Source organism: Halichoeres trimaculatus, unplaced genomic scaffold (genome assembly GCF_033239565.1).
Source record: "Halichoeres trimaculatus isolate MK-OKI-2021-1 unplaced genomic scaffold, fHalTri1.1 fHalTri1_scaffold_13, whole genome shotgun sequence".
In the NCBI taxonomy this organism is placed as follows: Eukaryota; Metazoa; Chordata; class Actinopteri; order Labriformes; family Labridae; genus Halichoeres; species Halichoeres trimaculatus.
Genome location: NW_027437191.1, coordinates 13,947,838 through 13,975,333, shown reverse-complemented (window position 1 = coordinate 13,975,333; position 27,496 = coordinate 13,947,838). Strand labels below are relative to the sequence as shown.

At 42.9% G+C, this 27,496-nt stretch overlaps 1 protein-coding gene across 2 annotated transcripts; it reads left to right on the top strand.

Moving 5' to 3' along the window:
* The first annotated feature begins 2,544 nt into the window (after positions 1-2,544).
* On the top strand, positions 2,545-8,382 carry bmp2b (bone morphogenetic protein 2b). Of its 2 annotated transcripts, XM_074685053.1 has the most exons (3): positions 2,545-2,960; positions 3,860-4,227; positions 7,250-8,382. In XM_074685053.1, the coding sequence occupies exons 2-3, from the start codon at positions 3,873-3,875 to the stop codon at positions 8,149-8,151; spliced, it is 1,257 nt and encodes a 418-aa protein (XP_074541154.1). In that variant the 5' UTR covers positions 2,545-2,960; positions 3,860-3,872; the 3' UTR covers positions 8,152-8,382. The 2 variants fall into 2 exon arrangements, with proteins under 2 accessions (XP_074541154.1, XP_074541155.1); XM_074685054.1 differs by lacking the exon at positions 2,545-2,960 and having other exon boundaries at positions 3,709-4,227.
* The last annotated feature ends 19,114 nt before the right edge of the window (positions 8,383-27,496 follow it).

Here is a 27,496-nt window from a genome sequence, read left to right as displayed (position 1 = left end):
AATTCAGTCCGTACCAATAAAAGTACCTAATTCGGTACCCATCCCTATGTGTAACTGCTGTGCACATTGAGTGTAGTCTCAGATGTGATAATGAATGGAATTAAACAAAAGCGTGGGAAATTCACAGTTGCTTTTGTTTTGACAAAACTGCATTTTTCACTTGATAAATGTTTCCTCTTCATATACACTATCGGTCAAGATCTAAAAAACAGCCAGAGAGAAAGTTTGTAAACGGCTGTCGTGCTGAGCCGGATGCCTCAGCAGTGTTATAGAATAGCTGAGTACCTCTGTCTTGACCTTGGGTTTCACGTCGTCTTTGAAGGACTATTTACTGCTATCACGAACAAACAAACGCCGGCCGGAAGGAAATAATGATGCTGGTAGATGGTGGCGGCAAAGCTGAGGGCAGGGGTGTTGGGGACACTGTCTGGCTGAGTCACAGTTTAACCTCTGGTGGCCCTCCTCAGTGCGTCGTTCATTTGTGTTTCAGATAGCGTATCTCTACCTGGCCCTCTCTTGGCTCTGCGGTGTTGTCCTTTCAATCAGCATGTAATTGGATCAGTGGCAGCGATTAGATAAGCATGATGTATGTGGCTCAAAACAATGATATATACAGTGTCAGAGCCGCATGATCTGCTCTGATCAAGTCCGTCAACCGTCTTGGCTAGACACATTCTTCAGTGCTGGTTTGACACAAGCTGTGCCAGGAAGGATCACATAATATGAGCATGGAGGTGCCCTGAAGACACAAACTTTTACATGCCCATTCATTCAAAGCACACACTTCTTGATACAGAAAGAAAGGAGAGAGTGAAAGAAAAGAGAGCAAGAAGGAGAGAGGCATGAAATAAAGCCCTCTCTTACTAATCCTCTCACTCGAGTAATTAAAGATACTCACAGCTTACTGTGTGAGGCCTTATCCCCCCAATCTAAAGCATCTGAATGCCAAGCAGCTTTTACCTGGGTTCGGGTTTAGAGCACTCGCTTCACCAAATGGTGTTTTGGCAACAGGAGAGACCTAACTATCACTGCCAACAGATTAATAGGACAATAGAGCAAATCTAAGCAGCTGGGATGAGTTATCGTGCTCGGACATTATGAATGGACAGAGAAAACATGAATGAAAGAGCTGAAGTGGACGGCCTTGTAAGGATGTACAGATATAAAGGAAGCAGACTAAACACTTAAAGTTATTTTGATGGAAAACTAAAAGCAAAAAATAATGTGGAAGAAAACTGGAGGGAAATAAACAACACAAAAAATACAAAATCAAAAAAAGAAATCTTGGATCGAGCAAGGGGAAGACTGAGGAGTAATACCACTCAGGTAACGGCATGCACCCATGGGCCTCTCTGAATTTTAATTGCTAAGTAGATGATCTGGGATTATCCCTCATAAAATGTTATTGTCCCAAAGGAGACAAAGATATCTTCTGATCTCTGAGGGGTTTAATCTATTGCCATCTCTGGGAAGAAAACAGACCTGTCGCTTTGACCAAAACACGACCGCTTGCCCCACAATCATCACCTAATGGAAGTCACTATAGGGGGAATCAATGGGAGCTTTCTTATGGAGATGAGCTGAACATTTAGACTGCTGACTACACCCCACAAGCTAAAAAACAATACCGCAAAGATTCTCCCGCCTCTCTGAGCCTTCCTAAAAGTTAGTATGATTTCTCTCAAGGAGTGTGATATTTAATATATACGACACTCACCCTGCTGCCCAGCTCTGCCTCTGATATACTGACAAACTGCTGGGTACTAGACTGAAATGAAAAGATTAATCCATCCAGGAGGAAGTGTGTATAAATCAGCCCAGGTGTCAGACACACATGTTCAAGCACCCATCTTCCCACCCACACACTCTTGGAGTGGTTCAACAGGAGGACGGGGTTGTTTCTCTGTGTCTTATCTTTTAAAACCTCAATAGAAACATATAGTGATGCCATTATCTATCAGCGGTTATCCAGAAGCTGAACATGTTTGACCAAGTGAGTAGCTCCTTCATGGCTGTTCACACAGCAGCAAAGTTTTGTTTTCTTCTTTGATTTTTCTTTTTTGTTGAATTAAAAAAGGGGTACTGACTTTGTAACTGTTTCGATGGTGTAAATAACCAGGATTTTGTGTGAGGAAAAATTGCTGTTAGCAAAGTGCATATGGTTAAAACATAATAGGGAAAATCACCATAACAGATCTAAAGGGATACCCTTCAACTTGTGGAAATGTTACAAGTTCTAATGAAGTATTTTAATGAGACTTTACACAAGCTTATGACTGCATTAATATGACTATCCAAGCAGTTTTCCAGTGTATTGGACAGTGTCATTGCAAAGCTATGGGCTTTTTATTAGCAGATCTTATCAGAAGTGTCTCTAATGTGTGTTTATTTCATTAGGCATAAAAACACTTGAGAGCCTCCGGCGTTGAGATCCTACAGGAGGTGCTTTCTAGTGGACAGATGATTGACAGCCCCTTGGTGACATCACTGTTCAACAAAAAGAGTCGCAGGGGGAAGAGAAGGCACCAATCAATTCAACCACTACGCTGTTTCGCTCAAAGGAGAGGGGACGCGCTTCCAAACCTGAGGCAACAAAGTCCAGAGGAGCTACACTTGAGTGCGCCTTTCTCTCTACAGGAAGAAATCTGCTCAACTTTTCTCCAAGCGACTTTTTCTCGGGTTGAAGATGTTCAAAGAAGATGCTTTATACTTAGATCGCTCCTGCCTACGCGAAGCCGCTTCCTCATAGACTTAACATAGTTTTTTTTCCTTCTTTCCGTGCTGACCAAGACCTAACCCGATTTGCAGCTGGTGAGAATATGTGCGAGAGGCGATCGGCGAAGGGCATGGGCTGTCTTTGGTCCCCCAAGGAGAAGCAGCGTGGATTAAACACGAATTAATGTGGAATTTATCGGAGCCCAAAGGTGGAACGACGACCGGACACAGCGCTTCCTCGTCAGGTAAAATGAGACTATTTGACTATTTAAGCTTCAAAAGAAAGAAACTAACTCTTGAAATCCTCACAGTGTGAAATAAGTTGCGTATGAGGAAAAGTGAACTTTACAGCTGTAGAACGACAGCTCCCTCACGGACGGGGTGTGTGCGTAAAAGTTAAAGCGTCCCCGTTTTGAAGCACATGGAAACTTCTTTCGATGAGAAATGAAGTTAAAAACGTGTTTCCTCAAAGGCTGTCCCCCTCATGTGATATTGTTTTGAGATGTTTTTGATGTCTTGTCCCGGACTGGCTACATCTGGCTCTGGTACGCACGTCAGATCTAACACCTGCGAGCCTCTTGAAGTAACTCTATCCCTTATGATTATACATGACCGTCAAAGCCTCTGCAAATAGACGCTTGTAGCACAGTCTGAATGCCTCTCCTGCTGCTCTCTATTCTTACTCTTTTTCCTGACAGCATTCCTCTGGGCTTCTTGTGATCTTTCTAGCCACGCAGACCTCCTTTTCTTTTCATATCACCTCACCTTATCTCTTCTAATTGGAGACTTTATGTCTGCTGTCTGCCCCTCAACTCTCTTTGATTTGCCTTTCCAGTGACATCCCCCCTTTCTGTACTCCTCTTCTTTAACTTCCTCACCTTGATATTTTCATGTTTCTGTGCATGTTAAGATCAATCTCCTGTTTCATTTGGACGCGCGGTATAGCCGGCGGCGTTGTTATTCAGAGCCGCCTTTTTTGTTCCACTTCAAAGTGAAAGAGGTGTCTTCCCTTTTAACCTGCTCTCCTTCAATCACTCCTACTGTATGGGGGAATCACACACAGTTTGGGGAATGCTGCAGTGAAGTCTACCTCATGTCAATACCTCAGCGCCAGTGTATTGACAGAAACCAACTTTCTCCACAGGGACTGACTGATCATGGTCGCCGTGGTCCGCTCTCTCATGGTACTGCTGCTCGCTCAGGTGTTGCTGGAAGGTGCTACGGGACTTATCCCCGAGGTCGGCCGGAGGAAGTACAGCGAATCCGGGAAGCAGACCCCACAGCAGTCGGAGAGCTTCCTCAACGAGTTTGAGCTCCGGCTTCTAAATATGTTTGGACTGAGGCGCAGGCCGACCCCGAGCAAGCAAGCCGTGGTGCCGCAGTACATGGTGGACCTTTACCGCATGCACTCTGCAAACGGAGACCACAGCACTAAACGGCCCAAGAGCATGGGGAAGCACGCAGAGAGAGCCGCCAGCAGGGCCAACACGATTAGAAGCTTTCACCATGAAGGTATGTATTAGTGACATACCTTTACCTGTCAGCCGGGGAGCTGCTCGGCTCTCTCAGACAACCCAAACCTATATTTAAACATGACTCAGAGCGTCAGCACTGAACTTCAGAGTCTTCACTGTTTTATGGAGCGTTAGTCATTTACAGGTGACACGCGTCCAGCTTATTTGTGACTCCCCTGTAAGTTCGGGAGCGCGGGCACGATTACAAACAAGCATCTCACTCACAATGAAATGAACTCTAATATATAAAGTGATGCAACCTTTAACCAACATCCCTCTGGCGCAGCTGTCACAGGCTTCAAAAACATGAAGAGGCGGTGGTATCCCTGGGGTAATTTGTTTCTTAATAATTGATGGTGTTTGCGTGGGCTCTGAAAACAGTTTTTCCAGACACGCACCACAGGAGCGGGATAAAGGGCGGTGTGCCTGCGCGCAGGTGATAGTCATCACCCTGTTACTTCAATAACACACGACATGACATTATGCTAACACGCATTATGACAAAGTCATCGTGTCAGACTGAATTCTGAGTCATTTTAACAGGACTGAAATTAAAAAGTGGGGAGGAGGGGTTGTGCGTCTTACTCCTTCCAATTCGCCCTTCTCCCCCTCCTTCTCTCTGTCTGCTGTGCGCCATTACGCGCCTTCCAATAACACCATAATTGCTCACTTAGTTTATATACTGGATATGCGCTGATTGTTGAAATCAGAGTTTCAGTCCAAATGCAGTTATACTTTCAAGGCAGCACATGCTGCTAAGCTGAATGAGGTCTAAGGTTTTGGATAAAGTGCATCAGTTCGGCAGTCAATCACTCTGTTTGTACAAAGTTACTACTGAAGTGGGTTATTTTAAACTGTTTAAAATATCAAACAGGTGAAATTTAGACTTAACTGGTGCTCTGTTTATAAACTCAGTTCAACACTTGGCAGCTGTGTGGTGCACCTGGTCATAATATTAACACGATTTATTGATGATAAAAAATAACTTTTACTGGCAAACACACCAAGCTATATATACTGTGTATCATTCAATTTCCTACAGACATGTTCCACTTTTACTACATACAAGTTACTGAGTCCATAGGGGCTCCACACACAGTCCTTATACAGAGTCCTGAGTGTTTGAGTGGGGAAGTTTCCATCAGGGGTGAGTCAGAGGGGTGGTTGAGTGGTTGCTTGGGTGCTCTCCAGAGGCCCATGGTGCAATGACACCCAGTGGCTACTCTGACACACTACAAACAAGCCTGGCCCGAGCAGCCAGTGTGAGCCTGTGAGTGCTCGCTGCCCACTGCTGGAAACCTCCACCCCAACCAGCACACACCTTGACACCACCAGCTATTACCAATGTGTTCAGACTGTGTTTACATGTGCTCCCCATGGCTCTTTCATCCTATGCTAACAGAGCAGCAGGGTTGTTAGTCTTCCCATGTCAAGAGACGTGAAATTGCTGGCTGCTCCATATAATAAGCATGCATCTACAGATGTAAGCGTCGCACATCAAAGCCAACAGCACTAATCGTTCATCACATCTGCATGATGATATTAATTTCATTGAAATAATTAGTTTCCCTGCTATCAGTTTTCAAAAATAACCATTTCCCATGCCAAATAGAACTTATTCACTATTACACAGGAAGTGGCTGCCAGAGACAGGTCCGTGATAAATGACCCAACATTAGCCTTTATCTTTTGTTTTGGCATGCAGTGCAAAAAGAAATTAGGAATGTTGATACACTCATATCTGTGGTTCACACGTTTTTGACAAGCCTCGACTTGTTCACACAGCCGGAGACAAACAGACGGAGAGAGTGAGAACGCTGCTGCAAAAGAAACAGAAGGAGTGACAGAGGAGGAGAAAGAAAGAAAGAAAAGAGGATTTGGGGCTAAGAGAACAGAGAGAGGTGGGGATTTGGGTGCCGAGGAGGGAAAGAAAGAGAGGGATTGGGGACAGAGGAGAGGGAACGAGAGACGGGGGGCTTTCCCACATCAAATGAGGAGTGATAGGCCTAATTGAGGTCTTTGTGCCTCTGGAGGGAGGTTTAGGATGAGATGGTGGAATTTCCTAAATGCCTCCTTTGAAAGAGCGCAGAGTTCAAAGTTTGTGTTTATTTTACCACACCGAACAGATTAAAAAGTGTGTCTATACATCATCTATGATCTGCATAAAGGAACAGTTCAAAGCCAGGCAGTCTCAAAGAAAATTACAGCTTTTACGAAGATTTCTGTCCTTTACTCCTCACTTTAAAGGGGAAAACCAATCAGCTTAAGTATCTATACGTGTGGATTACTTTATGCTATGGACAGCTGTGTTCCAGGAAGGAAGAAAGCATTTTCAGACAAAGAACAACCAACAAATACAAAGCTTTGCTGCTCTAAATTTATGATTTACATTTGCTTTCTGTTTAAAGTATTCAAGCATCCTACACATCTTTTTGTGTCTGAAGGATTTTTGTTTATCTTTTACAACACTCGCCAGCTCTGCATAGTTGACACAAGTTATCTTATCAATACACATTTAAACTGCTTTTATTACAGACCCACACCTTCGACAGTAATGGAATAGTTTAATTAACTTTTCTTCATGTGAACTGAGAACAGTAAATCTGAGAAGCAGCCAATTCTCACAGGGCAAGTGTGTCATCTGACGGCAGGCCGCCTCGCATGTTAGATCTTATCAATAGATGGCAGTGTACTGCTTTCATCTTCTGACATTTAACCAGGTAAATTTACGAGCATGACACTAATGACGGTATTACATCACCATTACAAGCTGCTCTCTCTCTTAGTCATACATGCAAATTGATGATGCATGTGTTATGCTTGTGTGACAATGGCCCACACCCATTCAATGTAACCACATGGCAGCTTGGCTGACTGCACAGAAAGAAGGCTCCACGTTGTGTGCTATTGTGTGTGTGTGTGTGTTTGTATGTGTCAATGTGTATGTGAGGATGTTATTGGAAGTTGGAAGTGACCATTCTTTCCACTTACACTGTTTTTCTCTGCACTGTCTCCTAAAGAGTCTATGGAGGCCCTGGCCAGACTGAAAGGTACAACAACCCAGCAGTTTTACTTCAACCTCACCTCCATCCCTGAAGAGGAGCTCATCACCTCTGCAGAGCTTCGAATCTACAGGGACCAGGTCATGGGAGCTGCACAGCCCCAGAACAGCAGCAGCATTAAACATGCTCCTGCAGGTGGCTTCCATCGCATTAACATTTATGAGATATTTGGAAACCCTGCCGCTCATGGCAAGGAACCTTTGGCACGTATGCTGGACACTCGGCTAGTGCAGGACTCTTTGAGCCGCTGGGAGAGCTTTGACGTCAGCCCTGCTGTGTCTAAGTGGACCACTGGGAAAGGACACAACCATGGCTTCATGGTGGAGGTGCTTCACCCTGAGCAAAGGGAGATGGATGGGGAGCATGCTCACAGGCGTAGTAAGCACGTTAGGGTTAGTCGGTCCCTGCATGAGGACCAGGACTCGTGGCCTCAGGCTCGGCCTCTGCTGGTGACATATGGACATGATGGCCGTGGGGACTCTGTACTCCACACTAGAGAAAAACGACAAGCGGCCACCCGCAAACAACGCAGGAAGCACCAGCAAAAGGCCAGCTGCAAGAGGCATGCCCTTTACGTAGACTTTAGTGATGTGGGCTGGAACGAGTGGATAGTGGCGCCTCCTGGCTACCACGCCTTTTACTGCCATGGGGAGTGCCCATTTCCCCTTGCAGATCACCTCAACTCTACCAATCACGCCATTGTGCAGACGCTGGTAAACTCGGTCAACTCCAACATCCCCAGAGCTTGTTGTGTGCCCACGGACCTCAGCCCCATCTCCCTGCTCTACCTGGACGAATACGAGAAGGTCATTCTAAAAAACTACCAGGATATGGTGGTAGAGGGATGTGGCTGCCGGTGAGAAACTGACAGGAGAGGGAGACTGAAAGAGACTTTAGAGGTTATACACCCAGTTTCCCAATGAAGACGTTTATTTATATAAAAGAAAGACAAAACTATATATGACTATATTTATGTCTACATAAAGTTGGGAAATAAATATTTTAATCAGAGGAATATTCCTTTTACTGGTTTTGAAAATGTATTTCTGATGTACATTTCCAAATGGGTGCAATACCACATGAAGTATAATGCTCAGATTTTTATTTTGTATTTATTTCTATTATAACCACTTTATTTGTAAATAAATATTGTGTATTTATCGTGACAAATGTGGTCAGTCCAATTTTCCGTGTATGTCTAGAGTAACGAGCCCATTGCTGCTGTGTCTATACCAAGCACCAACGTGTGTGGTTGGCTAAACCAGCCTCAAATTCTGACAGAAATTAGCTGTAAAAACACAACACATGACAAGAAGTGAGTTACACTGATTGCAAACCAAGCAGTGAAATCTTTGGTTGGTGTAACTGGAGACCTACAATAGATGAAGAGTAGAGAGGAAAGTGACAGTCGGGTCAGAGTGTTGCTGGTGTAATGAACTGCAGGAGGGTGGAAGGTCACAGGACGGGAGTGACACGTTACAAGCCCACAAATGTGATAGACTCCCCAGGGAGGATTAGCAAAACACCAGAGCATGTTTTTGAGCATTACATGTCACTGCAAAGATCCCTGGGAAGGCTTGTCTGCAAGCTAGATCCCATGTTTTTTCTGCTTCAAACCATTATTAACCAAGAGAAGAAGTGAACCTGCAGGGCTTTGAAATAAGGTTTATTTATGCTGAGATTTGAGGCTGAAAGAATGCAAACTGTGGCACACGGATACATCAACAGACTTTCAGCAAAAAAAAGAGCCTACTGGCACTTTAATTAATAAAGACAAACAAACACACAGCTGCACCTGTCCACATACTGCACATGCTCAGACAGATTCTCCTCCACTTCGGAGTTTGGCTGCCTTTCTTTGCCGTCTCTGAGTCATACGGTTTTGATGTGTATCAGCATTGAATTGTAGAAAAAAAAACTTTTCAGCAGCAACAAAATGAGGTGTAAAGAAACACCTACAGAGGCACGAGCACAAGAGTCACGTTTATTCTGCACCGAGACAGTAGGGATAACTGGCAAACATAACTCATATGATGATCATAAGATGCAGCGAGACAGCTTAAAGCATGAACACCTGAGTCAATATCCATACTGCAATTACTGCTTCACTATTCAAGAACAAACTGAATTGACTTACAGAGCTTCAGAAAGACACAGATGATAATTTATAGTGTTGCTACAATAGCAGATCAGATAATGAGAGGGAGAGGAGAAACAGAGAGTTTTGCGGAGTTTGACTGACTTCGTTTTCTGCTGTGTTTGCATTAGAAAGGGTTTGGAGGGATCACAAGGCAGCTCAAAATGCTCTAAATAGAATGTTTTTTATGTGAGCGCACATTGGGACCGTGGAATGTTGGTTTTCAATCTCAGACACATGCATACGCTTGCATGGAAAACCAACGTGGTTGTTTTTTCAATCATCTATTCAAGGGTTTCCTGGTGGGCTTTTTCTCTTCAAAAAACAAATGTGCATCGAACAAAGATATGCTTGTTACTTATATAGGAGATGTAAATCAAAACATCTAGAAGGTGCCGTGAGACTTCCTTCACATGCAGTAAAAACACTAAAATGTCAGATTTTTTTTTCAGGCGTCAGCTCGGCTCAGATGTTTACCCTTTCTTATCCTCTGAGAGAGTATTGCACCCATCATGTCTGATGCAACTAGCCAATTATTTTTTACCCTCCCATCATGCACACACACACACACACACACACACACACGCAGACACACAGACACACTTCCTCCCCCTCCTTTCATATTTCAGTTACAATCTTCTGCATGTGTTATTTTATTCTACCTTGCATCTCCACCCCCCTCGGTCCCATCTGGTGTCCATTTCTCCTCTGTAGACCCCACCATACCACAACCACGCACATGAGCTGCACATACCGCTGCCAGTAGCAGCACCATTTTAATGGACTGCAGGAGGAAGTCACTTTGCTGGCACACTTAATGAACATTCGATAAAAATCAACACTAGAAGCCAAAACCCCAGAAAAGTTTTGGGGGATTTCAGTTTTAAAAACTGTTATATTTAGTGGTTTGCCTTTATAGTTGGAGTCTATAAACCTTTCATTGGGTTGGGTTGAAATACTGCACACAGTGTGGGTGACACATGGGTAAAACTTCAGAAATTCCCCTCCTGCACCCTGTCCCGGATAAGCTAGGATCCAGTTGTACTGTTACTTGGCCAGTGAGCAGTTTCTCGGACTTCTGAGGCGACTCACTTTCAGAGCCGGGTTAGTATCGGACAGCTCCTCAGGGAGCACTCTTCAACTTCTCACTAAGAGCAGGGGCCAGGGGTCAAAGTAATAAGGACCTATTATCTCCACCATTACAGACTGACTTCCAGGCTCATCACGTCATCACAGACGAGAGACTTAAAGTGTGGTTGGCTGCTGCTTAATATGAAAAACAGGCGTCAGAATCAGGTCTTTTTATACAGTGTATGCACAGCATGAACCCTAGAAACAGGTATTTCATGGTACCAAAGAACTGAGGAAAGGCTAAATTTAAGTCTCTGTGTGTCTTTGTATTCCACTATTTAGTTATAGGAGCACAACTGTGAGAAATGTGTTCTTGGCAAGACTCTCTTCACCTGCTACACAGACCTCTGCAAAGTCACTCGCTGAAAACATATTTTCCCCTTCCTTCTCCATGAACATCTGGTAAATCTGTTAAAGGTGTCCTTCACTGTCTTTGTTTACGCACAAACACACAACAGGGCAGCCGCACCACTGATGAGCATAACACTGGAAGCTGGGACTTACTAGCGTGGCAGGACTCATTCATTTTTGTTTGGTGCAAAGAAAACCACACCGAAACTATCTGCAGCTCCAAACAACCCAAATCATAAGGGTTATAAAATCAGATTTCCAGATTTCTGGCTGGCCCAGAATTGGAAAGTATGTGGTGTGTCGTGTATCTTTGATGAAACAGAGGGCCTAGTCACAAACAGAGATCTCAGCTGGCTCTACACCAAAGTAGGACATGAAAATGTAGGGAAGTGAAGAGAGACAGTGGCCACTTTAGAGCCTTTTCTAACTTTGACTTTTTTTTCTCTCCTTCGTGTGCTGCACACACTAATTTTGGAGGTGGTGCACATGGTGTTTTTTTCTCAGTATTCTGAGAACAGCCAGTGAGATGACGTCCAGCATAGCTAAGACTGTGGCATCTGTGCTGCAGCTCTGAACACATCAAACGGACGGGCGTCCACAGATTCAGGAGCAAAGCAAATATGGAAATGACTTTTCCAGAATGACTGCACAGATGATAGTATTTTAACATATACAATCTGAGCCTTTGATTCTTCTAAGTATAATTGCGCATGGATAACAACATATAAATTTGAGAGTTTTTCTGCCAACATGTGCTAAAATATGCCGGAATAAATGTTTTTCATTTGTCATATTAATGGGAAGGAAAAGAGCAACGCAACTGTTTCCGACTTGCTCCCAAAATATGAATGCTGCCGCTATCATCATAAAAGCAAATCATCCATGCAATCACTGAAGTTGGCCTGAAGTGACATGCTGAAGTCATTACTTCTGGCTAGGGCCCAATAAAAGATACCATTATATAGCCTCACACTCACTGCAGATTAGTCTCTGGAAGCTTAACGATGGCGTGGAGTTAAAAAGCTGTGTGGCGCTATGATACTCTCGAGAACAATTAAACCTTTAACGATGGACAAGACCTTAAACTAGACACTTTCAATTGACAAGTACTGTGGAACAGCAATGGCAGAAATGATATCTGAGGAGTTGTTCAAGCCACAATTAGATACCACATGTATACTAGATGCTATACAACACACATCTCTCTGATAGACAGTGGCATGGTGGACAATACTCTCCCTTTCATTCTAGCACTGTGATTTATTTACCAGAAAAATATGAAAGATGGGAGATAAAAAACTAAAGGAAAACTTCTCTCCTTTAGTTACTTGACTAAATGGGGTTGGACTTCTGGAAGTGTACCTTGCATTTTCCTCCGAGGATACAGGAAGGAGTTCCATATGGACCGCATATGGGCTTCTGAAACAGGCTCATGGATAGATTTGCCTCTAGACACTGATCTAAGGTCAGTGTTGTGTTTACTCCTCTGATGGTTACAGTTAGGTTTGGAGGAGGGGGTGGTAGGGGGGGACTGATCCTGGAACTTTGCCGAAGGGTGTCTTCTACACCCCAAGCTTGAAAGAGGTTGTGTGGTTTCGGGAGCGGCCTCCATCTTTGTAGCAGGAAGTGAAGAGATCAATCAAAGAGAGGTACATGACATCTCTCAGCATGCCTGTAAAATAAATGTCAGTCTCTGGCATAGTAAATCTAATGCATTACCGCACGTACAACAATAGAGCGATGTTCTCATTCAGAGTTGGCAATAAAACGAAAGCTAAAGCACATCTGTGATATGACAGATGATGGACAAAATCTGGCAGTGAACAATGACAAATAGCTGTATTATAAAGCAGAAAACACACTTACAGACTCTCTCTTCCTTTAGCTACAAATGCTTCACATTTAACATATTTTTCTTTTTAAAGAAACATTTCTAACTTGATACGAGACAAAATAGCAGCCTTCAAAAGTTTGCAACAATTTTTTCAAGATACCTAGTGTAACTTGATATCTACCCAAAGCCAGTAGATGGCAACAGCTCATCTGATGTCCTGGCAATACCACAAAGCTCCATACCCCCCCTTTCTGTTAGTTGCACTAGAGATAAGAAAGGTAAGGAAGGCTTGACTTCTTAAGACCACATAAATCACTCCACGGTTTAGGATTACAGAACGCTAACACTGTCATGAGCTGCAAAGTGTTGATGTTGCACCTTGAGGAGCTCCAGGCTTGGAACCCGGTGCACCCAGCATCAGTTGATCCCCGGCAATGAAAGGAGACCTGTTATGGAGTCTGGGGCCTTGCTTGGTGGTCTATGAGAACAAGCTGGTGCTGAACCTTTTGTACTTAGCACAGATTACCGGGAGGCTGCTTCCAGATGCAGTGCACCAGGGAAAACAGGCTCTCTTTCCCTGGGTGGTATGGGACAAATCCATTCCCCACACTTTTCTCATTAGCGTAATAAGCTTTGTATAAACCACTGGTCTGCCATTGTCAAGGACACACGCACTATCTCCTCTATCTATCCATCCATGCATACAGTACATCTGTCACATATTTCCAACCTGAAGAAGTGCAAATTAGAAATGATCAGATGAGAGCTCACAAACATGCATTTTAAGTAGAGGTCGACCGATATGGGTTTTTTGGGGGCCGATGCCGATGCTTTCCAAATTTGGGCAGCCGATGCCGATATGCATAGCCAATTTTTCCAATTTGATATTCAGGCCGATTGTTAAATAAAAATACATTTATCACATTTTTGTGAAACGCAGCAATTTCTGAGCAACTAAAAGAAATCTATTTCAACAAGTCGTGTCCAGTCCTCTGAACATTTATTCAGCTTTCAAAACAATGAAATATTTTGTCTGAGTAAACACACAATGTAACAAGCAGTAGTAAACATTCACACTCTTCTTAAAATGTCAAAAAAGAAATTTAAACTTATTCATATATTTTGAACAAAAGTATGTAATGTATCCAAGTGGTTCCACAAGTTTGAGGTGCTCATCTTTTTTGTGCCTGATCAAAAATTGTGTCATTTTATACAACGGATCAAAAATCGGCTTTTTAAAAGAAAATACGGCCGATGGCCAATAGAGACATATGTCCAAATATCGGCCCGATATATCGGCCGGCCGATATATCGGTCTACCTCTAATTTTAAGCATTGTCGCACCTGGGTACATCATTCATTCCCAGTTTTTGGGCTTCGGTTGGGTGTAGGATGGTGGTGGGTGGTATTCATAGAGCTATCTTGTTAAAGCGACTGAGAACGAGTTGAAAAATACTGACGAGATAAAGTATAAAGGCCTGTCACAATAATCCATAAATCAATTAACCGAACGTTAAATAAAAACATCCTTGGTAAGTTTGCCAGCCTCGATAAACTGACACGTACATGCATGTTTGTTTTCCTCCTCTCTTTCAACCAAAGAGGCTGAATGAGAAGATGGCTCACTACGTCAATCTTTCCTAACATCGGGGTGCATAGGTTCTGTAGCGGATTTAGCGGATTTATAGTGGAGTGAGCATCTGTTAAAAATGCGATCTTTGGCATCTTTTGCGACGGGGCTGCTTGCACGTACACACGGAGAGAGCTGAAGCGAGGGTCCTGAGGGGTAAGGAGGAAACACACGCTAATATGAGTGATGACACAAAAGATACGGTTCTTAAGCCGCCTGCCACAGTCCCAGTGTGGGAATATTTTGTTTTTTATCAGAATGAACAAAGTGTGAGCTCATGAACACCAACGAGCTGATATGTCGCATTTGTTTGAAAATAGTGGCGACGAAGAAGAAGAAGGGGAGGTGCAGCGGAGCCTCGTTCTTTGACAATCCGCTCTTACTGAGGCTTTTGGTCTGCAAAGTAAATAGAAATAAAAGTGCAAAATGGTGGGCGCTCAAAGACAAAATAAAAAAAAAAATCAAAATAATATTGACAATAATATAATTTATCGGCAATAATATTTTGGAAAAGTATCGTCTAGCAAAATTTGTTATCGTGACAGGCCTAAAAGTATACATTTATTCCAAAGTCTTTCGTCTAACTTCTTAGATGCTGCTTAAATCTCAGCCTGTAAGGAAAGTCTTGCAATTATATCGTGCTGTACTACTCGGCTAAAGCAGCACTAATTGCTCTGAGGTGAATCTGAAAGAATAAATTTCCGAGACATTCTGCTATTCCACTGCATCAACCTGCACAGAAAGATGAGAGAAGCCTGTTTATGTAAAAAGCAGGTCCACAACCTAAGGGCCCCAGCCAGCTCAGCCCCGAGGTGTAACTCACACTCCTTCACCCCACTCTCCCACAGCCTGTCAGCAGCATGGCAAAGTCTGCCTCACCAAGCTTCCTGTGACTCACTTCCTGTCCCGACCCTGCACCTGCACTTCTCTAGGTGATGTCATGGCAGGTTTTCCTCTCAGAGTCGCACCACCGAGAACACTCCCCGTCTGGCACACTGTGAGTATGCATTTATGTGTGTTTATGTGTGTACATCCATCAGCGTGCCTGGCTCAAACATCAGTCGGCAGACCTGCAGTAAATGTTGCCCTTCATGACTTTAGTGATGACCTTTTCCAAGAGGTTTTAGGAGTGGAAAGAGACATCAAACAGACGCAGATGGATGAGGACAGTCATAGATGGAACATGGATTCAGTCCCAAAGTGAGATTGTTGTGATTTTTTTTTCTCCTTCACTTCCATTTTCTCAAAAATATAAATACGTCCTCTTGCTGACTTTGTGTGTCTGTTCATTCAATTACTTGTAAGAATCCTCACAGAGCTTAACGTAATGAAAACTTGACCTTTAAGAAAAAGGAGTAGCTCTGTTTTCCAGTGAGGAGAAACAACCTCTAGATGTCCTCAATATCTGTAGGAATAATTATAGTAGGCCTTTCTGCCATCAGTGACCGCAGTGAAAATGATAGATTGAGGGGAACACACTACTTGGACAGGCCCATGAGTAAATGGAAATATTGTATGAGAATGAGTGCCCAGTTTTTTCCTTTATCCAGGGCTTTAAGAGGTAATGCTTTTTTGGTTGTGTCTGTAAAACCAAACTTTTTTTTGCTCCATTTCTCTCCCAGATAGAACGTGCACATAAGTGAAAGGGCAGGAAATACCTTGCAGCTACCGTCAGCAGAGGAGAAACCCGTTAGAGGTCAGGGGTCGCAAGAGAAAGGCAGCAGGCATATATCAATATTCATTTCCTCCTCTGGTACACTCACAGACCTCTTACCAGTTTCATTGCTCTATGGAGTACGCTATGGATCATTAATTCTTGCAAGCTGCCCGTTGACAACATTAGCTACTCCAATGGTCGTCGTAGGAAACTCAGCGCTGAGTCCTCCCTCTGTGTGTGCACGTCACATTCATCTGGTTTTAGCGCTGATAGATGGCCTAGACCAGAAAGAGGCCTGTGCTACAAACAGAAGCCCCAGGACCACATTGGTTTCTCTGACACTCATATCACAACTGGACTCCTAAAGTGTTCTGTCTGTAATCCAGGAAGAAGCAGTCAAAATTCTGATGTTGGCGGTAGAGATTGATAAGGTATACTTAGTAACTTCTTTTCTGCATTAGAATGGGCAGCATTTAGAGGGCCACAGTTTACCAACAGTCAGGGGTTGACATTGGACTGAATCTCAGTACTGTCACTGTGCAAACTGCAGGCGTTCTGTTGACTGGGACATAAAATAGTGCTGTTGGGTTTTGGGTTTCCAGAGCGGGATCAGGGCTGCAGTATATTGAGTCCATGTGGGGAGTGCGTTTTTAATCTGAGCCTTACCCACAGTCCTTCCTGTTTCTAATTTGGCGCTGCAGCGGTTTTGTCCCCAGGCCAAGAGCCTCTCTTCCACAGAGTGTCTATTTCCTCTGAAGTGAATAGTAGCAGGTGTGCTGGCCCAAGATCCCTTAGAGAAGTCTGCTTATGAATGGCCCACATCTCGCTCTTTCTCTTCAGTCTTTGTTTTCCTTTTTTTCTTTTCATTCTTATTTTTCATTCTTTGTCTCACATTCTTTCTCTCGTTCTCACATACTGTCTTTGTTTCTTTGCTGTTATGTCTTCTCCACTCTGCAGTCATTCCTTTGTCCCTCTCTTCTCTTCTAGTTCTCTTTCATTTTGCCCCTTTGCTTTCTTTGCTTTATTCAAGATCAAGGTGTGGTACTTGAATAAGCCATAAAGCAACAGCTCTTGCTGATGAAAACAATAAAATACAACAGCCAATACAAGGCAGAACAATCACGAATCAACCTCACCAGACATCAGACATTATAAATCACACAGAATAGTGAAACTGTCAAAACAACTAAATCAGGTTAATAAATTAGTTTGTGGGATTTGCCCGCATAAAGGAAATACTACCACAAATCTTTTAGTGGTTTGAGCTATTACAATCTCGAATAAACTAATATAATACACAAATGTGAAAACAAACTGCAAATCATTATTATGAACACAATAAACACATTACTAAAGGAGGAGAAGAAGGGAAATTTATGGGGGTGAGTGAGACCTATTCATTCATACCTTGAAATCAGGCCAGCCTCATCACGAAGAACTCATCCAATCTGTGAGCAGAGGAGACATGCTGTCACACTGCTTCAAGGAGGCACTGCGATTGGTATTAACCTCTAGAGACCTTCACTTCTCCTCCTCCCTTCCCCAAAACACACTCCCTAATGAGTTGGGTTTGAAGGGGTGCAGTCTTTGTTGTAAGGCAAATAAATGCTATCAAGGCAGAGTCATATTCTCACTTATCTCTGAGGAAAACAAGGCAAAAGAAACCACGGTGGCTGCCAATGGTTTGTGACTTAATACAGGGGTGAAATACGCCTGCAAAGCCATTAAGGAAATGAGAGGCTAACCAAAGGGCTGTTTCACTGGAACACATGAACTCTTAATGATGTTTGTGTTTGTTAAATTTTGTTTCCACATCATTTGCCAAAATAGAATTTTGTTTAAAGGTTGTGAGGCAAGGCTGCACATTTAGTTCCCAAAGGCTGAGAGTCTAAGACTTTATTTGTTTCATAAAGAAAACTAATTCAAAAGGATCTTTACTGATCTTAAATTGTGAAAATAATTAAAAGTCTTTTCTTGTAGTGATGTGTCAACAATAATCAATCCATTATTCTTTAATGTATTCATTAGTCCATTGAAGAAGTAGCCTTTGACCCTGTAGTAACAATGGAAGTTCTCCAGCCTCTGTTCAGGCCTCATTTCCCCGTCTGCTCTTCTGATTCTTGGCCAAAGTCAACCACGGGCATTTATGCTTCCAGCCGTGGCGTTTCCGGCATCTGCACACGCTTGTGTTTACACAGGATGTTCAAACTTGATGCAGATTAAACAAATCCAATTTGGAGACCGAGTTCAATCACCTTCTTTATTTCAACATTAAGTAGAAGAAGCTGGGGGCCAGATCACCACTACCATTTCCAAGAGGACTGGGTGGGGGGAACGATCTGTACACCAATAAGTGGAGAAAGTATTTTAAGAGTATTTATAGGTGGATAGATGTCATCCGCTAGTTCCCACAGGCTTGCATGTGGTTGGATTTGCTCAGTGTGGTTCAGGGTTTGTTTTTTCCTTTTTGTTTTTTTCTTTTTTTTCTCAAAATTCTCCAGCTCTCCTTGGCAGAGTGTAATGGGCCTTCGAAGGGCCCATGGGTAGTTTGGCATCAGTTCTGTTCCCACACTTACAGTGTGAGGGAGGCCTGGCTTTGTGCTCACATGCCCAGACCAGCCACACGTAGCACAGTTCAATTTTATGATCATTTAATTTTGCCAGGACTATTTTTCATCTGCATCAGATATTCACTGATTACCAAAGCTCAGGAAACACCGTGTAGGTCAGACACCAATCAAGCTAAGTTCACTTTCTCATACGGGAGAGAAGACCGTTTCCAAGTTTGACTGAGGGCGGTCTAAAGGCTTGTAGACCCAGTCCTCTGTGAAGGATTGGGCCAGGAAATGCGACAGAAGACTGCATAATCTCTGACCTTTTCACAAGTACAAAGGGACTTTCTTTTTGTTGAGAAGAGTCATTTGTTCAGGATTTCTAATTACCACTCACTTCAAATACAGCTTGGAGTTTGGCTGGTGTTTGTGTCCTCACCTGGGTCCTCTCTCATTTGGGAGGGTTTTTGACCCTCTGTGGCACCTGTTTGGCTAGCATCCTGCTGCCCATCTGCTACTGCTAATGCAGCCATCCCACTTGTACAGACCGACTCTATTCAGGATGGCTAGCTGTCCGCCTAATTGTATCACATTCTGCAGGCTTTGTTCTGGCATTCTCTCACCAGCTAAAGGTTGCAGAAATCTCATCCGCCACATCAGAGGGGCCCTATTAACCCCTGACCCCTGGTTGGTGTGTGTGGACAAGGTCGCTCCTCACACCCAACTCCAGGCCCATTAACACGTCGCCCCACAGCAGAAAAACTATTTTGACGGGCTGTAATTGGCGCTAAGTGATGGTGGACAAAGGCCCCCTCTGTGCTGCCTGCTGGACTGAGCGGTACTGACCACTCTCTGAGCTTCACGCTTGACATTTCCTTTCTAAGTCCGATGTGAGAAGAGAGGAACTGGGGAAGCCCCTTCCTGCACCACCACCTCCTCCGGTTCTCCATCCCTTCAACCACTCCTGCCATTCGCCATGGCACGCCTTTGAAAACGTGAGATAATGAGGTACTAGTGGGGAAAGCTGCCCAGAGCAGAGTTGCATGGTCCAGATCTGTGGAGGCTGATTAATCCAATGGCGGTCCATTCCTTTCAGAGCCAGCCTAATTAGTTTATGTTAGCTAGAGAAGGTCAGGGGGGCGTGTTTGACTGAGGCCTTTTCTTTAAATGCCACTGTGGTGCGATGATCTGTGCATGCAGGTGCAGCAATCGACTGATTCAATGTTGCTCAGTTTTGATTGTATGGTTCAGTTGCAAGCACAAGTTATTTTACTTGTAAGTGAGTAACATTTGCAAAACAATCTCAAGGTATCTCACTGGCTTTCTATTAGGCTATTAGTTACAAACTTAAATGTTTAATGCTCCACAAACAACCAGGGGAAAACCCTCAGTGCTGTATGTGGAGTAGTGGTTAAAAATTGATGGCAGGCCAGGACATCAGAAAAAACAACAGACTACAAATAATTTTACTGGTAGTCTTGGCATGAGTTATTGTATTGCTGACCCAGAGTCCACCCAGTAAATTACAAACCACCATGAATGAGTCATGATGTTAGGATATGGAACTTCTTCCTCCTTCAGCCTTATCACTATTTACCTTGACTGAATTCTTATTTATGACTGATCCAAATCCCTTTAATGATTGACTGTGATCCCAAATTTCCTTGTGCCGTACACAGCATGAGTGCTTAGCAACACTCCAAAAGCACACAGCCAGTCCTCTCACACACAAAGCTGCAGACTTAGGACAGATCTTACTACCTTTCCTATAGGCCATTCCATGCTCTCATCCCTGCATTTAACAGTCTGACGTCAGATAGGAGCAGAGGAGGCAGCAGAGGAGACTTTAATACTAAATCTCTCCCCCTGTCATTACCAGCCTGTGTGACCGCCTATCAGAGGCCCTTGAGTGATGTGGGAAACCCTGGGCCCTGTCCTCCCAACCCCTGTAGGCCAGACCGCCTGTTCTGTCCAAACCAAACTGAAAACTACAGGACAGGCACGGCTAGGGTTGACATCAATGAGGCGCCGAGCTCTTTATGCCCACTCTGTGGTCAGGAGGAGAGAAGCCTGGATATTAATCTCTCTCTTGTCCTTACTCACATGCTTTCTTCCTCTTTCCCCCTCTCACTGTACAACCCGTATTTCTGGACACTTCATCAAATCAGACATTAAACCAAAGAGGCCAAACACTGCGCATTTCAGTAACAGCTGAAATGCTGCAAATGCAGAAGAAAACGTTTTGTACAACACTGACTTTGGAAGGGAGGTACAGAGAAATTAATCATCTGGCCTTAGTCCAGGTCAGAATACTAGAAAATAACAGCTTAAGCTGAGGTCTGGGTTATTTTTTAACAGTTAATGTCACCATAAATAACTTCCTTGAGTGTTGGCTAATACCTAAAAAAAATGGAACCTCTTGTACCCCCTAAGAGTGGTGTAGCCGGCCACAGTCCTATGACAGCCAATCACAGTTCACTAAGCAATCCCACATAACAAATAACGACGACATGAAACTGACTAACAAAGTGCAACAAAAATGTAAAAAAAAAAAAAAAAAAAAAATGAAATGATCCAAACAGTCATTCTGATCTAGTCTCGTGTTTCTTTGTTGTCTTGGATTTCCAGCACCTGTGAAGTGGAGAAAGAAAGAACCCAAACAGGCCAACCAAATCAGTCAGTCCACCAGCCCATGTGATTTGGGTCTTTATGAGAGGACACCTGCAGCACTCAGTGTCCCAAGTCAGCTTTTTGTAAGCTTCTGAACTAGGTGGGGGACAGAGGGGAGAACTAGAGGACCAGACCCTGGTTTGGCCCTGAAGGCCTAAGCTATCACTCCAGTCCATGGGTTGCCTTTGGCCTTGCTAACTGTTCCATGAAATGGGCCCCAGGAACAGTGCAAACCTCCCAGAAACAGGCCGCTCACTGTTAGCCAACAGTACTCCCTTTGTGTGAAAATTGTCAAAGCTGGCCCTTTTCTGCACTGGTCCTGCCTTTCTTTTGAGCCTCAGCTGTGAGCAAACAAAGCTGGCTTAAAGGTTTGCATGATGGTGAGCTAGCTATCTGGCTAGCTGTGTTAGTGTCTGCGTCAATGAGAGCAATGGAGTTTGTGTTTCTTGTGTTCTGCAGGTGGGGCTTCAATGGCTAATGAGAGAAGAGCCAGTCAATGCTCCACTGATGAGGACTTCATATAAAAAAAAGGAAAAAGAAAACAATCACCTAGTTTTGTTTTTATTTTTTGGCAGGGGGGAAGGAGTGAAACTTCTGGGTTTATTTTATGGGAAACTTGAGTGATCCTTTGAATTTCACTCAATAAAATAAAATAAAGCAAGTTAAGTTAGCCACAAGACACTGATCTTTTTCAATTATGAATCATTGCTACTTAGTCATTTACCTCTAAATGATCTGTTACAATTGTCCATAGATCACTTCATGATATTTCCAAAAAGACTGTTTAAATATTTTAGCTTTCAGGGCCAGAACACTGCCAATAGAATATCAAGCTTTATCAAAAAGTTGGAAACCAAAGCAACCTTGTGTGGTTAAGGCTCTGAGAAAATTTTACTGCAGCTAAAAACAAAACAAAACAAAACATAAAGAAAAGGTAATTTAACTAGACACTTAGTTTTAAGCTGAGGGGAAACAAAAGGAAGGAGAAAGAGGGATACAGCACAATGAGAAGATGGTGAGAATGGATTTTTGGCTTTTAACTCTGAGTTTCATCCTTCCCTGTCTCATTATCCAAAAAAAAAAAGAAAAAAAAAAGATTGTCACCTTAAAAATGGACCAGCATCCAGGATCCAGGCCCTCATAACAAGCAAATATTAGAGTACTAATAACACCGCACAGTCCATTTAAGATTTACCAATTGATATTGCTGCCAAAAGAAAAACATGGGCCATTAATTTATTGATCAAGAAATCTTTGATATGCCATTAGCAAGTTTCCAATTTCTAAAGCTTACAAAAACACCTGACGCTTCCTAGCTAATAAGTGAGCCAAAGCTGAACAGGTTAGAAATGCCACAGACTAATTTGCACTAAATATATTTTTTCACTACTACTGTAAATTACCATTGTATTAAAACACTAATGATAAAACACTAACATTAGTGTGACTGAAGGGAAAAAAGTTAAGGCATTGAGAAAAAAGACGAAACCTACATTTCAAGTCAAAGACCACAGAAGCATAATTCAGCGGCCTTTCTGCCTTTGCCTGGTAATGAGGTTAAAAGTGGACAGCACATTTGTAAGTTTTTGATTTTTTAACTTTTCAACAGTTAAATTATAGAGCTGTACTTATTCAGAAACAGCTCTGTATTTGATTTGATATGTCTGGTTCCGGGGGTTTGTATACTCCTGTTTTTTATTACAGTTTATTTTGCTGCTCTTGAACACTGCCAACAGAAGGCAGGATTTAAGAGCTGGCAGCGCCGTGTGCGTAAATACTGTTCTTTTTCACATGTGTGCACCGCTGTAATGCTTTAATGTAGTAAAATAACAAACTGTGAATGTAGTTTGTGGAGTTCTGTGTTGAAATATAATCGAGTTTTGACGGTGGAACTTTGTCAAGACGCTGTCAGGGAGCTGCCATGTGTAGTTGGAGCATCCTGACCAGGATTCTTTCAAACTAAAAGTAAGAGACTTAACTAATAGGAGGTTTTCTCAGTGGTTAATCCTCATCAAAACTGCAGTGTACAATGTGCTATGAAAACTGAGAAATGAGAGAGTTGCTACACCCACATAAAAAGTGTAAAGCTTAACTTTTGAATTAGATACCTGAGATTGCATTGATCAACTATTCCCCATGACCCATCATTCTGCTGGACTCTTTATATTATTCTTATACATTTGAGTATAAGAATTCTTTTTACTTATTTTCATACATTATGCTCCCATCATTTCAATGCAGAAATTTATTCAAAAATCAATATAGTATGTTTTGTATTTTTATGTTTAGTCACACCATTGCATATGCTGAGAAAAAAGATCAAAGTTTTATTTAATGCTCTTTATAATAAAGTTTATCCACAGGCTACATGGCCAGCCCTGTCTCAATGGCTCTTGTCTTAAGGCTGTGTGAGCCACCTGGGAGCTTTACTACAAAAATGAGCTATAGCTTTAACTTCAAGGCAAGCATAAATGCTCTAGTATATCTATATAAGAGGATAAACCTTTCGAAAAGCAGTCTTTTCCTTTTCCCCTCTGGATGGAAAGGAAAACCAGTAGCAATTGGTTTAACCACGTTTCACTTTGCATAATTGTTCCCAAGGTTGCTGTTTTTTATTTCGAGGCTTTCTGTGCCAATATAATTCAAATTCTGTGGCCAAGCCAAATATTTGCAGCATGGCTTTTGCTTCTAAACTGAGCTGGAGTTTGGGCAAAAGAGGTCAGTGTTGCCAGCAGCACTGCACAGACAGGGCAATAAACAGACTCACTGCTCATCAACAACAACTCTGCTCTGCTCCTAATCACACAGTCCTCTTCTTTCCTCTCTCTGTTTGTGAAATAAATTCTTCAGTGAGTGATGAGATAAACAGAATGGTCACAGCTTTATTACACTTTCCTCCACACCTTGCATCGTACAGAGGTATTTGCTGGATGGTTTGTAGGTAAACCGAATGTTTACTACTTCTTAGGGAACAGATGACACAAACTGGAGGTAGTCAGAGTCATTTACAGTTACTTAAATTCCCTGCTGAGAAGGCCCTACTAAATGTTTCTTCCACAAACTTTGCTGGGAAATATTTGCAATGGTTTCCATCCAGATCTGGGTCACTCAGTTCCACATTCACTGCACAGGTGAGCTGGAGCAGGTTTGTTTGGCATTGGTCATTGGCTGTCCTTTCCTTTCCACAGGGCTGGGAAAGAAGCACCACGTACAGCTTGGGACAACAAGAGATGCTTTTGTCCATGGCTTGCCATGGCAAAATGACACCACTGAGCCACATGCTGCCAATGTTGTTCAGGTCTCCCTGGACAGTCCTCAGGGGCTACAAGACCTGCTGCAGGGCCAGTCCAGCTGAGGTAGAAGGAGAGTGAGAGCCCTCAGGAGAATAGGTAACTCTGTCAGCACATGGTGCTGCTGCAGCATGCAGATGAAAACAACCTCTTTCACGTTGAGTGTGTTTTGGCTTTGGAGGCTGTAATCATGGATGATTAGCCTAAGAACTCAATCCCAAGCTGGGACCATTACTTATTCCTGTCACACTGTCAGGAATCATATTTATCCAACACTTTTCCCAACTGTCCAGAGACATAAAGGAAGACTTGACCAATCAACACAAATCCGACAGGTGTATGTTACTGATATAAATATTATAGAGAGAAAAGTACCGCATCTGTTATGTGTACACACAGGTGATCTCATGAAAGATTCAAATAAAGTTCAAACTTAAGACATTTTTGTTCAAAAAGGCCTTACAATTTTTCAGTTTTGTTTTATTTCATTTCATCTCAATCAAAAAAATCCTTTTTTTAAACCCAATCTCACTCACATTATAAACTTACAGAGGTTTAATTATGTGACTTCAGAATCAAATGTGAAGGATTTATTATGCAGCTCATGACACTGGAAGGGAATATCGTTTCCTTCTGTTTTGTCAAACACTCAAAAACAGGATTATACAGCACAGTTCTCTTCTCTATATTTCCGAGCACTAATGTAATCCATTAACCGGGATTCTGGATGTGTACGTAGAGTTTTCGGTGGCTTCTAGCAATATGACATGTTAGGATCCAGGCAGCATGACGAGCATCACCTGCAGCCAAAATCTCAACCCCACAACAGGTGCAGCCTTCTCCCTCTGCTGTCTTCATGCTTTCCATGCTGCAGCCTGTTTTTCCTTCAGCATGTGGAAAACATCCGCATTAGGTGGTCCTTTTCTCTCCTTCTCCCTTCACTCCTCTTATTTACTCCCATCCCTCTATTCTGTCCCCTCTGTTTCTCTTTTTGTGCCGGAAAAGGGAAGTGCTGATTGTAAACAGGGAGAGGTGTCAGCGCCAGAAGAAACGGGCCGCGTATTTCTGGATCCAAGCTACGAGGTTTACCGAAGCATATTTTTATCATGAAAAGCCAACATGGAATGGGACGGCCATGCGCAGCTGCTGGTCTAATTTGCTCTAAGCATGTACAAATAGGACGGCCCACACAGACCATAAAAGTGGAGTGGAGGTTTTGCTCAACGCGGCACTTTTGTCTGACCAAAGGCACAGGGACGCCTTCCAACGAACAAACAGATCACAAAGGAAAAAAGAAAACACTCTCAGGCTCACTCACTTGATAGTTTGAAATACAGTAGAAAAACTCAAAGGAGGACTGCAGCTGCTTCAGTGTTATTCAACAAGTAAAAAGTGTTTTCAGAAATCTGTTTTTTCCTACATCAATCCAATTTTCTGAACAAAATCTGCACTTTATTGTTTGGGATTCTGTAGAAACTGTAGAGAAGAGTGAATCTGCAAAACTGTATCAATATCTAACGTCTAACTGAATGTTCTTTGTTTAATATTTCCAACTTCTTATGTTTGAGATACTCTTATTTATTTACAGGGTCGAGGTCAGCAGCTGTCAGAGCAAATATATATCAAACCCTTATGTATATATTTTTTCAACATTTTCTCAAGGTTGTTTCCCACCTTCAGAGCTGCACCAACGTCCCTCCTGTTCGCTCTCCATACATTTTATTGCGCCATGGAAAGTTTTATTTGCTCTTGAGCAATTTGCTCTGGAAACCCCCTGTAGATCCTCTGAGTACTGTACGTTTGTACAAGTACACACTACATGCCTGCGCGTGGATGCACACACACGCACACACACACTAACACTGGTCTGAATGGGGTTCCCCTTCAGACACTCCGGATAAATAACTAACTTCAAACAGTAAACTAGGTGCTAATGAACTGGATCCTGACAGGGTTTGCTTTCCGCAAGCAGGGACCCTACCCACAATGCATCCATTCACAGGATCACGGCCATGGAAAGTGTTGGTAAAGTAATCCCACCAGAGTTTATGTGACCTTTTCGAACTCTCAGTACGTCTTTCTCCCCTCAGGTCTTTCAGGCTTGGCCAACATCAACACTGACCTGAATCAGCTGATATAGGCAGAGGCTACCCACATTTGCATGTTTCAAAATGGCTCCCATTCACGACCAGTTGGCAAATTGATGTGGGGAGGAAAGGAACACAACGCCTGGCTTCCTCTTACGCTTACCTGAGATCAGTCACACCAACTTCAAGGCCAGTGTCAAGAGCTGTTTCTTCCATGTCGCTCTGCAGAGCAGGACGTGGTCGCAGGGCATCTCAGTGCTTCCGTGCACATGTAGCCAGATCCAGACTCAACATCCCCTGCACGTAGGACCTGCAAGAGAAGGTGATATTTTAACTTTAGCAGAGTGTGTCTCTGTGAGCTCTGACAAACTCAATAACAGTCACAGAATTACACATGGCTTTAATCAACACATTGTATGTTCACAGGGGAATCAGAAGCTCTGCTACCTCTGACTTCATGCACACCTGCTTAAATTCAAAGAAAGTAAAGGCTAGAAAGATTGGCATGCCATAACCTAACAACAACTACTGACTCTCTTTTAGTTTTTGAAACAACACAGGTGAGTGATCACCTCCTATCCATATGGTTGTTCTTTGATATCTTTTATGTTTCTCCCTAACAAAGGCATAAAATACTGACAGGTAAAGCAGCACTTTGCAGTGGAAGTTATTTTACAGTGGCCACTTTTCAGAAAGAGGAGCAATATTTAGGCCTGTCACTATAAAAAAAATTTGCTAGACGATAATTTTCCAAAATAGTATTGCCAATAAACAATATTATTGTCAATATTATTTTGATTTTTTTTCATTGATGTAATTATGATAAATGGGATAATAAAGTGAGTACACAATATCAAAAGCAAGAA

Excerpts from the sequence above, each read along its gene's own strand:
- bmp2b (XM_074685053.1), top strand. The coding sequence starts at position 3,873 with ATGGTCGCCGTGGTCCGCTCTCTCATGGTACTGCTGCTCGCTCAGGTG. Across the intron at positions 4,228-7,249 it reads TAGAAGCTTTCACCATGAAG|AGTCTATGGAGGCCCTGGCC; the intron begins GTATGTATTAGT and ends TGTCTCCTAAAG.